The sequence below is a fragment of the Pseudocercospora fijiensis genome (genome assembly GCF_000340215.1).
Source record: "Pseudocercospora fijiensis CIRAD86 unplaced genomic scaffold MYCFIscaffold_3, whole genome shotgun sequence".
NCBI classification, from domain to species: domain Eukaryota; kingdom Fungi; phylum Ascomycota; class Dothideomycetes; order Mycosphaerellales; family Mycosphaerellaceae; genus Pseudocercospora; species Pseudocercospora fijiensis.
Genome location: NW_006921534.1, coordinates 4,308,813 through 4,323,463, shown reverse-complemented (window position 1 = coordinate 4,323,463; position 14,651 = coordinate 4,308,813). Strand labels below are relative to the sequence as shown.

The window sequence follows — 14,651 nt, the reverse complement described above, 5'->3', positions numbered from 1 at the left end:
TCTCCATTTGCGTGCCATCCATCGCTTCTAACTTCACGGAAGCGGCACAAGATCTCATACGTTCGCGTGCGATTACCAACATCATGTCTGAAACATTCGATTTCACAAGTCTTTCGAAACAAGAAATCCTAGATTTCGCGAAACCCACGAAAGAATATGAAGAAGCAAGTCAATCGCAAATCATCTCAGCCAATTTCTTCCTAACACAAATCAGATGATGTCCATCTGGCCACCCCTCAAAATCGACTGGACCGACCGCAAAGTAGCAATCACAACCCTCAGAACCCAGACAGAATTCGCAGACGAAATGGACGAACCTGATCCAGCTGTCAAAGAAACTCTGAAAAACTTCTCGGCTCGGGATGGGTATGAGCTGTCTCTTCGAATTTTCACTTCAGCCAACTCTCCCCGTGGTGGGCCTCTAATAGTTCTCTATCATGGTGGAGGCTGGTGTATGGGCTCAACAACAATGGTCGCAGACATTGCACGAAATCTCGTCAAGAAATTGAAAGCGGTAGTCATCGCACCAAAGTACCGTTTGGCGCCTGAATATCCTTGGCCGAAGAGTTTGGAGGATGGATGGGATGCTTTTCAATTTGTGAGGGAGAATCATGCTGAGTTTATGGGAGGAGCTGGAAAGCCGTTTTTGATTGGAGGGATTTCGGCTGGTGCAAGTATGAGTCTGGTTTATGCTCACTTGGCGAGAGATCAAGGCTTGGAGCCCAAGATTACTGGCATTTGGAGTGCGTGTGGGTCGGTGAGGGCGAAGGATTTAGGGGATCTGGAAGATAGATATAGAGAGAGGTTGCTGAGTCGGAGTCAGGAGGATTGTGTAAAGAATCCGGTGTTGAGTCCGGAGATGCAGAAATTGTTGCGGGAGTGCGTCAAGGCGGACGAGAATAGTCAGTGGTACAATTGTTTGGTGTGGAGAGATGGTTCTGATGGGAGAAGTGGGTACGGTCATCACGGCCTTCCAAGGATGTATCAACAGCTCTGTGGAAGGGATGTCAGTCGAGATGAAGGCCTGATCCTGGATGATATGCTCAAGAAGGAAGGAACGGAGACAAGGCTCGATCTGTACAAAGGTCTGCCCCATTGCTTTTGGATCGCGTTACCGCATGTCCCTGAGTTCAAGAAGTGGGAGAAGAACACCATTGATGGGTTTGGTTGGCTTTTGGAAGCTTCTTGATGGATACTGGCCAAGCCATTTGCTTTCTGAGCGCAGAACCTTGACTCCAGGCTCAGAGTGCCATATCAAATTCTTATTGCTGGCGCTCCGTCTCAGACATTCAACGCGGGTAGATTTACAGACTTTCGACACAGACCTGCATCCAAAGTCTGAGACAGTACGTCAGTGAACGTAAATATGCCTGTCCGCTAGCAGAAGGCTTGGCTCCATTGGTAGTTCATCGCCAGAAGATTCGCGCCGGTCAAACAATCTGTTGTTAAATTCGTCTGCTCAAGCAAAGCAACCAGAAAGTGACCACTCAGATCAGCTTCTTGGAGGCCGTATCATCATCACTATCTTGGACTTCACCCAGCTATACTTTCTGAGGGATCCGACAAGGCAGCTCAACGCATGCAAAGTCACTAACCAGCGTCGTATCCCGCTGCATACCTCCGGCAATGGCTGTGACCGCCAAGCCACGATCGATCTGGGAAAACGCAAGAATTGCCTTATCTGGCTGTCCGTTGTCGATGCGAATGGCGTCTCAAGCGTTGCTAAGACTGTTCAGATCATGCTCGAGCAGCGTTCGGAGGAAATACACCACAATGTGGCTGCATACCTTAACTCCTCCCGTACGCTTCGAGTGCAGCCTGTAGCAGCAAGTTGTAGCTCGATAGTATAACCGTCTTCCAAATCAATTGGATTTGTCTCCACATGGATTGTGCCACTGTGGAGATATCAGGCACAATAATGTCGTAACGCATGTGAGAGTCCGAGGTAAGTTCTGTCCGAGACTTCGACCAAAGAAACAAGATCCGCACCCGGAGCGGAGACCGAGCTTACCATTATCGGTAGTAGAGCCTAACGCTTATGCACAACGTCATCTCTAGCAGCAAGTTCGTATATGCGATTTTGTGCCGCGAAGTTCGCATCGACTCGACTGCTCGTTTACCAGAGCTTCAACCTTTTTCTTGTTGACGTACCTCGTCAATTGACGGCGTCGATCAGCTCGTGTAAAGTTGCATCCATCTTGCTCAATGTGGTCCCCGAAAGCATGGTCAGCTACTGACTTGAGACGGTGCCTTAATAGAGAGTCTACACTGCATGGCAGCAGCTTGTGCTGGAGTGACGATTTCGACAAAGGGCCAGAAAGGAAGCTAGACATCCCAAACAAGCCATCTGGGTCCACTTCAAACCGGAGTGAAGGATTAATTGGGTGTACTCGCGTGCTGCATCTCGCACATTGTTGACTGTGGTGTAGTGGAAAAGAGACTAGGACTTCTCCTACTCACCATGATCGATGATGTCTGCAATCATTCAATGGCGTTGTAGATGATGGCTGGCGGCATGTTCTTCAGCGTATGCGCGTGTCCTTGTCTGTCTGGAGGATCCGTTTTCAAGCCACGCGTCCCTTGACTCCCTTCGATAAGAAACGAACTCGGCATGAACCACGGCGGCGTGAACGCTATATTGATGACGATCTCAATGCGCAGGAACGTTCATTCGGAATCGGTGTGCAGCTCTATATACCTAACAGAAGCTTTCTGTTGCAACTGAAGCGTGCCCACCAGCTCCTCAAGTTTCGAACGATCGCACCCAGCCTGGCAGCTGCACTTCCATCCCATACCGTTTTCGAATAGGACCTCAGCCCCGTTGCAAGCCACTGCAAAGCAAGTCAGCAATCATGAGACTCTTCGCCGTTCTTCCATTTCTCGCCGTCGTTAGTGTGCAGGCTGCACCAACTGCAACTGGGGACAACGTGCTCGACAACCGGGGTGAGCAGGACTTCCAGAGGCGTTGGTGGCACCCAACACGAACCCACGGAGAAGGCTGGGGAAAACACAGCCCACATCCATCGATGCCAGTCGCATCAGCTATTCCATCTCACATTCCAAAGGGATGGGGAGGAAAGGGTGGCAACCCTTGGAAGGGTAGCACAGCACCACCTAAGCCAGAGGAGTGGTACGAGAAGCACGAATGGGCATAAGTCATGAAGCAGGAATTCATTATTGCGACCACCACGGTCGCACAGGCTCCAGCCCACCGCCTCGACGGCGCAACTTGTCCCGACGATGGCCGATAGCCTTACAACTTGGATTTTAATGGGCGTATGGTGGTATGTTCACTCTCTCCTTGGAGGGTATGCCAAACTGTGCTAACCGGAATGCAGATAGAGGAATCAGGAATTTCGTATGTGGCAGATACAGCAGCGCATGTCGCTCGCCCGGGCTTCGCTTCGGTCGCTCCTTGAGGTCTCGGGACAGGTCGTTCGCACTGAATCTAGACCGTGCATCCAAATCATTAAACCACTTCCTGTGTTCGCACGCGTGCTTGCACATCATTCTTTCCTCTCCTGCCGGTTCTGAGACTCGGGGCAATGAGGTGCTAAGTCATTGGTGATCCATCGAACGTATCTCCATTGTCCGCTTCGAGTCCATTCTGTCGTATGCAGGTATCGTTACCGCCCGAGAAACTCCTATAATGGCGTCTTCATGGCTTTCAGTCCTGGTTTGGAGCTTCTGTAACGAGAAAATCCGGCTTTGACCTTGACAGCCTCGACGGTGCAATTCTTGAGCCCGCCGCCAGCATTCAGATCAGTCGTAGGATTGTACACATCATGTCCCAAGATCATTACTATTTTTTGAGGTAGGCGTGTGGTCTGAGAAGACGTGGCCAACGACGCAAGCGCAAGCCTCCTCGACGCCACATTCTCGGTAGGTCTAGATCCGCGGAAGCAAAGCTTCCCCAGAGCTTCTTGACCTCACAATGCTTCTTGCTTCTTCATGCACAACAACCACGGACGAAGCGCATCATGGCATCGCTGTCTCTGAGTCGCCATATAATGGTATTGCCACCCCATATACGCGCTCTAGCAATGAAAGAAGCCTTTCTCGCAACCTCAGCTCGCACATTCACCAGAACCCACGCAACCTACAACACAAACATCCACCCCGAACCATCCTCCCAATCCTCCGTGAACGCAACCGAAGTCTCCCACTTCAACACCCTCGCCTCATCATGGTGGGACTCACACGGTCCAAGCAGACTCCTCCACCTCATGAATCCTCTCCGACACAAATTCATAAAAAGCTGCCTCAACGGAACTCCACATCAGAAACTACGCTTTCTCGACATAGGCTGCGGAGGCGGCATTTTCGCAGAAAGTGCGGCACGACTGCCCTACGCCAAAAGTGTCACGGCAATCGACCCAACACCCGAAGTCATCACCGTAGCAAAAAGACATGCGAGACAAGACCCATTACTCTTGCCTGAAAACGGGAGACTCGAATATAATAATATCCCAATCGAAAATCTCCCGCCTGAGGAACAGTACGATATCATAACACTATTCGAAGTCATCGAACACATTCAACAACCATCTCCATTCCTCAAAACGGTACTCCGACATTTGAAGCCTGGGGGTTGGTTGATTGGTTCTACGATCGCAAGAACGGGGACCAGTTGGTTCACGACGAAATTCATGGCTGAGGAGGTTTTAAAGATGGTTCCGAGAGGGACGCATGAGTGGAGTCAATATATACAACCTCATGAGATGAGGGAGTGGGCGAGGAGTCAGCAAGAATTGCTGGATGTGAGTGTGGGTGGAGATGGGTGGAGGCAGATGGGAGTAGTTTATGTGCCTGGATTGGGGTGGAAGGAGATTAGTGGGAGCGAGGATTGGGGGAATTATTTCTTTGGGGTGAGGAGGAGAGATGATTGAGAGATGAGGCCAGGACGTATTTCGTCGTAAATACTAACCATGCTCTACATACGTATCGCTTGCCGCACGCGTAACCCTCACCTCTACCACCTCCAAGATCTAACGACCGAGCCATGAGCCACCAACCCCAACCCATTCATTATTCCACAAGCCACCCCATCTTCACGATGGTGACGACATCCCAGGAACCGACAATAAGCCGTGCCCGATGGGGAGGTTTGGAAGACGAACGAAGCGACCGGTGCCGAAGCATGGCAAACTGTTGTTTGTCTTAGACTCTTCTCACACCTTCTGCAACGTGAAAGACATAGCAAACAAGAGGAAATACTAATAGTAGCCTCCTAGTTAGTGTTAGATAGATCATCCATTTTCATTAGAGTTCACACTTATAAGCAGTTTTAACGCAAACCTAGTCCGCCATCAAACTTCCACGGGAGGAACGTGTGGGATGAAACTTTACTTTGCATTTAGCGTTTCATGAACAGTGAACGCATATCGAGATTAGAAGATTCTAAAGTAAAGTCGAGACCAACCAGGTCGTTATATACGAGCCGTCCTATTGGAGAGAGAGTTCAGTTGCAACTGGTGGCTTGAGCGTCATGATGGCGGAATGTCATCATCGACCGATGGAGTTATCATGTCAATGGTCTCGTGCTCTGAGCAGAAGTCAGTGGTAGTCGGTCGATCAGTCGATATCAAGTATCTTAGATCATGTGGAGATGTGATTGTCAGATCTTGACTTTCTTCAAGATATCTCGTCGCAGACAGGCAAGCAGCAGCTACATAACAGAAGCTACAGTAACTTTGGTATCTCTCGATCAAACAATCAATCAACCTCAATTCGTCAAACATCGCGCAATGACTGCTGCGCAAATTCGCCATCATTGCAAGTGACTACCGCCAGGCCCATCGTCCTTGTTGGTGGTAATGCTTCCGAGCTTCTAAACGAAGTTGAAGTCTCTCCTCTTCAGGTCATGTAGCCTTCGCAAAGGCTTCTAGCAGAATAGCAATAGAAGGTCGTTTCCTTCATTCGTGGACGGAGCTTGCTCTCGAATCACGAAACGGCGTGCCACATCCCTTAGCTAAGATGGCGTAGAGATCTGTTCTGGAGTAGATGCATTTCATATGGATGCATCGAGCTGCTTAGCCCGGTCATTGCGTCGTGGTCATCGTGGGAGGTAGAGAACGCTCGTGACGTGCCGGGCGCGGAGTGGCATGTGGCGGAGCCGATGCGGGCTGGCTGGCTCGTTCTACGCCATATTGCTTGGTGGAAGCAGAATCTATGCCTCGTGGTGGTCGAGGTCGGTAATGCGATCGGTTCGCGTGCCTTTCTATTGGTCCGGAGATTCGTGACTGCTAGGTATGGGGGTACCAGAGCTACTGCACTCAATGTTTATGTCGCATGAAGATGCGACCATCCGAGATGAGGGTTGTATATCCAAAATGGTGGTTGCTCATTTTTGGCAATAGAGCTCGATCTCTCCCATCCCTCCTATTCCTTCTCCGTGTTGTTCTTTCCAGGTTTCGAAGGCTGTTTGCACGTCTTCGTCAGACTGGATACTAACAAAATCATCCTCGTCAAGATACTTCAGCTTCACGTGTGCTTCTTTCGGGCCCCTGTCTCCAAGGCTCAAGTTTGTAGATCGTTGAAGTTTCGCATCTATTCGGTCCTTCAAGGTCTGATATGTTATGTTTGTTGACACGACCAGTGTCAGGGTTTGACCCGCAGCGGGACAATGAACCCGCACCTTGAGTTGTGCTGGAGTTGTCTTTTGAGTCGGCGGTCCTTCTTCGCCCGGCGCTGCAAACGGCATTCCCGACGAGGGCGTAGGAGGCGGATATGCCACTCGTGAAGACGATGGGGTGATCGTCCTCGAGCTACCAAACTGAGTAAGCATGCCTGGTCTCCCTGGATACGCATAGTCAGTGGGTGACGCCTCAGCATTGGAATATTGTCGATCTCGTAGCATCTGTGGAGATGTTCGATCGATCCCATTTGGCAAGCTTGGTGAGTTGTTTTGACTCCTGTTTGCATAAGAGGCGGGCATTTCTGGCACGGGTGGTTGGGCACCATTCCGTACAGGGACTCTCTGTCCATTGTGGATGTCCGGGCTACTAGCGGATCGATTCCTGGACGGTGGTAATTGCATTGAACTGTGCATCGCAGTACCGGGCGGATATCTTTGCTGCCCCGAAGGGACTCGGTTTGTAGGCGTGTAGCTACTTGACATGGTTCCATTCATCGGCTGGCGTGCCGGTGCTGGCGCAGTAAATCGTGTCGCGCCGTGACCCTCTTCATAGTATCCGTTCTGTGGAAGCCCTTGCCTTGGGAAGGGGTAAATGCCAGAACTTGTGCTTGTCCGTGATGACATTGCCGACATGGGAGAGTCGGTGGTAGGCGAAAAGTAGCTGTCTATCTGTCTGTCGCCGGGTGATTGTGCGAGTTGTTGCAATTCTCGCGTCCGCAACGATAGTCCTTGCGGCATAACTGCAGTGGGTATTCGAGGTGGGTGTGACCGCGTAGCCGATGTCTCCGAAATAGAGCCCAAAGTGCTGTCGCCCGTTGTGCTTCTCGATCGTAATGAGCTAGAGCTGCCATTGCGGCTTTGTGAGAAACTGCTGAAGCCATTCGGACCTGACCAGCTGCCACTACCAGCCAGTGTGTCAACGTCGTCCTCATCATCGTCTTCTTCGATCTCCTTGTATGGATTCTCGAGGGGTTGATTCTGCATGAACGAGAACTCGGTTGCGCTCGTGCCTTTGTGACTGCTGCTGTCACTGCTTCTTGCGCCAACGATTCTCTCCCGGTATTTTCGTCGTTGGATCTCAATCTGTTGTGCCCATTTCTTGAGGGTATCTTCAGTGGTGAACCTAATGATGAAGTTTTCGATGCTAGGATCGCCTTTCCAGAAAATCTGACATGTGTATGAGCCTAAATCCCATCATTAGCTTCCGTCAAACATACCCTGCCATTGGTCCTAATTGACAACTCCACATCCGGGATGAGCATACCTGGTTTCGCTAGAGATACCAAGTCAGTAACATTTTGCATGAAGATTCGACCCTTGAGCTGAAGCTTCGGCTTGCCCTTGTTGTCGACCAGATTCTTATTCGATAGTTTGTTCTTGGGCTTGCTGAGGTCAATGTTCTTGCAACAAAGCAAGATGGTCTCAAATAAGTAGACGTGGTACTGTTGTCATGCGTCAGTGAAGGTCTCCAAGTATTTGCTCTTGCCCGTCTTACCTGTCGCTCGCCGTCTTTGCCGTTTGCGAGATTCTCGCTCTTCAAGACAGTGAAGGTGCCGTAGAGCAGAAGCTCTCCGAAGCCTTCCACTCGGTGACCTTTCCAATCCTCGACTCGCAATTTCAATTCTTGGACTGCTTCTGCCTTCTCTTCTCTGTCAACAGCCTTATTTGTTCGCGTCAGGACGGATGTTGAAGCTTCCATGCCATTGACCAAGTCTTGCTTTCTCGCCTCATCTAGATCGCCCTTCTTATGAAGTTGCTCCAGTAAAAGCGGATACTTGGTCAATCTCTGAAATGGCTTCATCAAGAAAGAGTGGAGCGCGGTTGGAGACTCGACCATCTGCTGCATTTCGATGCTCCCTCCCGCCTCGCGTAATTTGGCAAATTCGGCGATGACAGTCTTTTCGCACTTCCGCTGGTTGGCAATGTATGGTTCGTACACTTTGAATGCTTCGCAGTAAAGCAAAAAGAGTTTACCCCAATTCTGCTCTTCTTCCGGGAGGGCGTTGGTTTGTTCCACTCGGATCAGAAAGCGGCGCTGAAAGTCCAAGAGCGCGTTGAGGTTCAGGAATATGTCATGGACGGCATCACCAGCGATGATGCCCTTCTCCTCTACGAGATGCTTGAAAGCCTGCAATAGTTCCAGATGCTGCACATATGTTCTTTCTGACCTGACCAACTCTGAGATAATGTGTTGCCGTTGGGTTCGTTTCATGCCTTTTTCGGCTTGCTCAAAGTCGGAGGCGGTGGGTCGCACATCCTCCACCAATCCACGCTGAACCAATACATCCAACACTCGATTCACCACGCGGGCGACCTTGACGAATCCGGTGGTGTCGTCGCCGTAAAGATCGGTGATGATGAACAACTCTTCTTGTGGAATCTTCAGGTCGGCGTTGCAAGCCTGGATGAATTTGAACGTGGCAGCTTTCGCTTTCTTGTCTTCCTTGACGCCTTGCGGCATATTTAAAGGCTGAGACGGTCGCAAGGCATTGTACAGCAGCATGAGGGGATAGCCTCGCCGGAAGGTCCTCCACAGTAAAGTTACCGGGTCTGTATCTTCATCGGCCTCCGCTTCCTCCTCCAGCAATGCATCGTGAAAGCCAGGCACGCCGAGCAGACGTTGACGCAGGGCAACGCATATCTGGAACAAAGAGCTGCTCGCGTCGGCGACGCTGTTCATGATATTGTTGGTTGGCGTGACGACATCGCTGTTCGCCATTCCACCACCGCCCGCGGCAGTGGCCGAGCTGTTCGGCAAGGGCGGTGGGGGAAAGAGTGTGCTGTGCGAGGTGCCTTGGGTGGTATCGCTGCTGCGACTCGAGGGCTGGGACTGAATGCTGTAGTTGGAGGAAGTGTGGCCCTGAGAATGGATCAAAGGGTTCTGGGACATGTTCGGTTGGTGGTGGTGGTGGTGGAGTTTGGCGCTATGGTAGGGGCCGCTGGCGTGGTCGACAGGGCCAGGGCCAGCAGCTTGCGTAGTCAACGGCGCAGTCAGAGCTCGGATAAAGTGCGGATTTCCATGCGACGCGATCTCCATAGTCGCCGGCGCTCTACGCGGAGGGCGGCATGGAGACTATGCCGGACGGAGGGTGCACAGTCGGTGAGCAGAGCAGAGCAGAGCAGGGCAACTGCGGGATGCGACTGGAGTGGTGGCGTGGAGTGGAGCGTGGAGTGAGCAGCGACGGCAGAGTGAGTTGAGTTGTTGCGGGCGTGGTGGCAGTGGCAGTGGCAGTGGCAGTGGCAGGCGAGGTCGCGGTCGAGGGCGTGTGCAGGTGCGTGCGGTGGCAGCGGCGGTGGGTATGGCAGCGAAGTATGTAAGAGGTTCTCCTGGCGCGGCGGGGGCCTGGGGCCTGCTGGGCCTGCTGGGCCTGGCCTGGGGGTGTTTGGGCAGTTGCAGCGAAGCAGGCTGCGGGTAGGTCCGCCGTTGGACTCTGCGCACGAGTCGTGGTCGTGGTCGTGAGCGTGAGCGGGAGCGGGAGCGGGAGCGGGAGCGTGAGACGAGACGCTGCAGGCTCCTGAGTCCTGAGCGGCGCTGCTCTGCGCGATGCGATGCGATGTGATGCGATGCGATGCGATGCGATGCGATGCGATGCCACTTGCTGTGTACGCGCCGGGCCACCGGTGCAAATCACACTCACGACGTCGGCTGGGCTGGTCTGGTCTGGTCTGCAGTCTACGTGGGTGGTGATCTATCTTGCGCCCGCGCCCTCGCTCTGTGCCTCTCTGTGCCGGCGCTGGTGTCGGGACTCTGCGACTCTGCGGTGTCTGCGGTGTCTACGGTGTCTGCGGTGCTTGGGGGTGGCGTTGTCTACTTTCCACCCACCGAAGACAGGCGACGCGCGCTTCACACTGCATCAACGAGCTTTGTTCTCTGATCCACGCCCCAGCGACCAATCACAGCCCGGTCTCTGTTCTTGTGCGACAGGAGGACCGTTGTTGGTCACTGGGTGATGATCAAGCACACTGCACACATATCACTGCGCTGCGTGCTGGCCGCGAGCAGAGCGTGCGAAGTCGTGTGCTCTGTCTCGTCACATCACCACTGATCGCGATCGCTGACTTTGCAGCTGGCAATCAGGCAATCAATCTGCCATCATCGGCGTGCGTGTGTAAGAGTCGTGAAAGTTTCTCCGAGCCCTGATCGTTGGCCTGTACGTATACCACTACCCCCAGTGGCTTATTCCGTTCCAGTGCACCGGCTGCTAGCGCCAAACGGGCTCACAAGCCGACCGGTCGAACTGAGCACAGACTGTGGCTAAAGTATGTACTGCCCCAGGCCCGACATCAACACCTGCGACCTGCAATCGGCCTCGTGCAGTAGGAGTGGCGAGCCTCGACGAGAACATATCGCTGTCGCAGCGTCGCGCAGCACACTACTCTATCTCTTATTACTGCACCGCACCGCACCGCCCCGACCCACGCTGCCTGCCGCTGGCCACATCTGATCTGCGCCTTTCCAGAGCCTCACGCCATTGCCTGCCCGCCCGCCCGCTGCACACGCTCACTACTACTTCCACCTCGACGCATTCGCTGCCGCCAATATCCGCGACGCTGCGCATGAAACATCAACATCCTCGCCGTATTGCTCCAGACTGCAGCGCGTATGCCATCATGGACCGCACAATGCCGCCCTTCGACGAGGGCTTCTCAGAAGAAACAAACAGCCAGCCCGGCTGCGATAGCATCTCCAAACAAAAGACATATGATCCGCTGCTGGAGCAACTTTTGCCCGAGGCCTACTCCCTACGTGAAGGCTCACGAAGTGGTGAGTAGTCGTGGCGATGGCTCGGCCATATCTCGCACAGAATGTTATACTGACACTCGCGCACAGAATTCATACAAAGGCTACTGCACACCCTTTCCACAAAATCCCTCTATGAGCTCATTGAAAAGATCAGCTCGCTGGTCTACTTCGATCCAGTCGCGCGCCTACCCCACGAAATCATCCTCGAGGTCTTCTCACATCTGACCGCCCAGGAACTTCTGACTGCTTCCGTGGTCTCGCGGCCCTGGAGAGAGGTCGCCAAGGATGAACAGTTGTGGCATGACAATTTTGGACGCGAAGGATGGCGCGTCGACCGAGCTAGGATACGAGAAATGGGGGACTTGGCCACGAAGAAGGGTGTACAGGTGGCGGAGCGGATTCTCAAGACAGGCCACACACGACCAACACACTCCCTAGAGCGAAAGAGCAGCCGTAAGAGGGCGCGAGATGAAGCTTTCAGCGAGGGTGAAGCCACCCAGGCCGCCGGCAGTGGCAACACCGCCGACGTGGACCCGGTAGATGGAGATCAGAGTGACGCGTCCGGAAGCATGGAAGGAGTTGAGCCCACGGCAAACACGATACGCTCCACGAATGGCAATATACCAGGAACCACCATTTCCGCCAAGGACGCTCTCATGGATTTCGATACTCGACCAACAACTCCTGCAGTGCATTCGGCAGTTGACTTCCCCACGGAACCTAGCTCAGTCCTTGTCCAGCTTAGGCCTACCGTTTTCAACACCCAGAAGAACCAGAGCAGTACTGTAACCAAGATCAGTTGGCCATGGCTTTATAAGCAGCGTCGACGATTGGAACGCAATTGGGATACCGGCACTTACACCATGTTCCGCCTGCCACATCCGGAACATGAAGCCGAAGGCCATACCGAATGTGTCTACACTATCCAGCATTCGGGTAATCACCTTGTCTCGGGCTCACGTGACAAGACCATTCGCATTTGGGATCTCAATACTCAGCGCATGCGAGGTACCCCGCTGATCGGACATGCGGCCAGCGTGCTGTGTCTGCAGTTCGACCCGAGACCAGACGAAAAGCATGATATCATTGTGAGTGGTGGTAGTGACAACTATATCATCATCTGGAAGTTCTCGACGGGAGAGATGATCCGCACGATCCAGAATGGCCACACGGAAAGCGTGCTCAATTTGAGATTCGACGATCGCTATTTGGTCACCTGCTCCAAAGATAAGACGATCAAGATCTGGAACAGACATGATATACCTCAAAATGATCCGATCATTCCCACTCGGGTCATCGAAACCCTTGGTGCTGATCTCAACTTGAGAGAATATGACCTTATTCCTGCATATACCCAGCTGGACACCCTCGTGGGCCACCAAGCCGCAGTCAATGCTGTTCAGATCAACGGAGATGTTATTGTGTCCGCATCTGGAGACCGCACCATCAAGTCCTGGAACATACACACCAAGAAGCCGGGACCGAATCATCGTAAGTCGTATACTGGGCACACCAAAGGCATCGCATGTGTGCAGTTCGATGGTCGCCGCATTGTCAGTGGTTCATCGGACAATTCGGTCAGAATCTTCGACTTCGAGACTACAGCTGAAGTCGCATGCTTGGACGGCCACAGTAATCTTGTGCGCACCGTCCAGGCTCGTTTTGGCGATATGGACACTGTCACCGATGAGGAACTACTCGACGAGGCAAAGATGGCTGACCGAAACTTCTTGATGGCATTGGACAATGGCATGCAACCAGCTGATGTCTCTCGCCGCCGCCGACCACGCAACGCCGGCTCGAGCCGTCCTCAGGATATGCTCAGCTATGGGACTAAGATTCCACCTGGTGGAGGCGGCAGCAAGTGGGCCAAGATTGTCTCTGGTTCCTACGACGAGACCATTATCATCTGGAAGCGCGATCCCAGCAAGCGCAATACGTGGAAGCCAAATCAACGCCTGCATCAAGGACAATTCGGTGTGCAGGGACGTGTAAGAGCAAACGCCGCACGCATTCCGCACGCGCTGCACCATGGCAATGCTCAAGCCGCTCCTCAACATGGTCAGCAGCAGAACGCCCCGACACAGCTCCTGCAACAGGCTCACGGCCACCTTGCAATCTCCAATGCACTCCTCGCCCAGCCCGCTGTTGGTCCAGGTCACGGTCTGCCGCACTCGCAGCTCACCGCCATGGCAGCGGCCCAAGTGAACCTCAATCAGCATATTCAGGTGATCGCCGGTCAGCAGCAACATTCGCAGGCATTGAATGCCTTAAATACCGCTGCCGCTCACAACAATGCTCATGCTGCAATTGCTACTCAGGCCGTCGCAAATCAAGCAGCCAATGCACAGCAAGCGCAGGCCGGACCTGCACAACCTCATGGGCAGCAGCCTCAACCAGGTCAGGCTGCACAGAATGCAGCGCAACCCGCACCTCAAGCGGCGCAAGGCCAAGTTCAAGCAGCTGCTCAGCCTGTTGGCCCAGCTCAGCCGCAAGCTCCTCCACAACCAGGTCAACCGCATCATCATCACCACCACCACCACCACCATCACCATGTCCACGGCCAAGTACAGCGGGGAGAATCCAATCGTGTCTTCAAGCTGCAATTCGACACCCGACGTATCATTGCTTGTAGCCAGAACAAGGTCATCGTCGGATGGGACTTTGCAGCTGGCGACAAGGATCTGGAGTGGGTCGGCGATTGGAGCATTGAGACCGATTGAGAGGTTCAACCAACATCTCGATTTATAAAGTGAATGCATACAAGCGAAGGCGTTGAAGGGTCCTAGTCTGTTTCTGTATTATCGCAGCCGTGACATGCAACAGTGACGGCACTCCCAAGCGGAAGGTGCAATGAGACAAATGCTTCTTGTAGAAAGTACGTGTAGAGAGTCTGTCTCGCTCAGACTCTCATACAAGGAGTTCTCTTCGGACTCTCCAATGGCTTTCGTTTCGCTATTATTGCTTGCTGTGCATTCTGATTCCTGAATCTTGCACTGATGTTGATCAGACTGGCAGGAGGCGGCCAAATCCGCGGTTGCCTCGGTTGCTGATCCGTGATCAAACTCAAATGTCTCGATGTGTCAGTGTCAACGCTCTCACACCTGCACAATGTACAAGAATAGACACCTTCACCATCAATAAATCATCAACTGAATCTAGATTGGTCTGCTAAGCGCAGCTTGCTGCAGTCCGAATGGGAATAAATTATCCATTCGTTCGGGCAACGCAACAGAAGAGAGCTGGAGTACACTAATATCTACGCAACAG

The 14,651-nt window shown here is 52.9% G+C and overlaps 4 protein-coding genes across 4 annotated transcripts; 3 read left to right on the top strand and 1 right to left on the bottom strand.

Moving 5' to 3' along the window:
- Positions 1 to 307: 307 nt before the first annotated feature.
- On the top strand, positions 308 to 1,189 carry MYCFIDRAFT_135233 (uncharacterized protein; the record flags this gene model as incomplete). The annotated part of the gene is made up of 1 exon (XM_007927118.1): positions 308 to 1,189. The coding sequence occupies one exon, from the start codon at positions 308 to 310 to the stop codon at positions 1,187 to 1,189; it is 882 nt and encodes a 293-aa protein (XP_007925309.1).
- A 2,784-nt stretch (positions 1,190 to 3,973) lies between these two features.
- Positions 3,974 to 5,277, top strand: MYCFIDRAFT_210943 (uncharacterized protein). Its single transcript, XM_007927117.1, has one exon. It carries the CDS (start codon positions 3,981 to 3,983, stop codon positions 4,887 to 4,889), a length of 909 nt encoding a protein of 302 aa, XP_007925308.1. The 5' UTR covers positions 3,974 to 3,980; the 3' UTR covers positions 4,890 to 5,277.
- A 1,066-nt stretch (positions 5,278 to 6,343) lies between these two features.
- Positions 6,344 to 9,485, bottom strand: MYCFIDRAFT_163475 (uncharacterized protein; the record flags this gene model as incomplete). The annotated part of the gene is made up of 4 exons (XM_007927116.2): positions 8,133 to 9,485; positions 7,902 to 8,079; positions 7,114 to 7,821; positions 6,344 to 6,849 (listed from the first exon to the last, which is right to left on the bottom strand). The coding sequence occupies exons 1-4, from the start codon at positions 9,354 to 9,356 to the stop codon at positions 6,344 to 6,346; spliced, it is 2,616 nt and encodes an 871-aa protein (XP_007925307.1). The 5' UTR covers positions 9,357 to 9,485.
- A 1,763-nt stretch (positions 9,486 to 11,248) lies between these two features.
- Positions 11,249 to 14,223, top strand: MYCFIDRAFT_214822 (uncharacterized protein; the record flags this gene model as incomplete). Its single annotated transcript, XM_007927115.1, has 2 exons — positions 11,249 to 11,402; positions 11,469 to 14,223. 2 exons carry the CDS (start codon positions 11,249 to 11,251, stop codon positions 14,102 to 14,104), a joined length of 2,790 nt encoding a protein of 929 aa, XP_007925306.1. The 3' UTR covers positions 14,105 to 14,223.
- Positions 14,224 to 14,651: the final 428 nt, after the last annotated feature.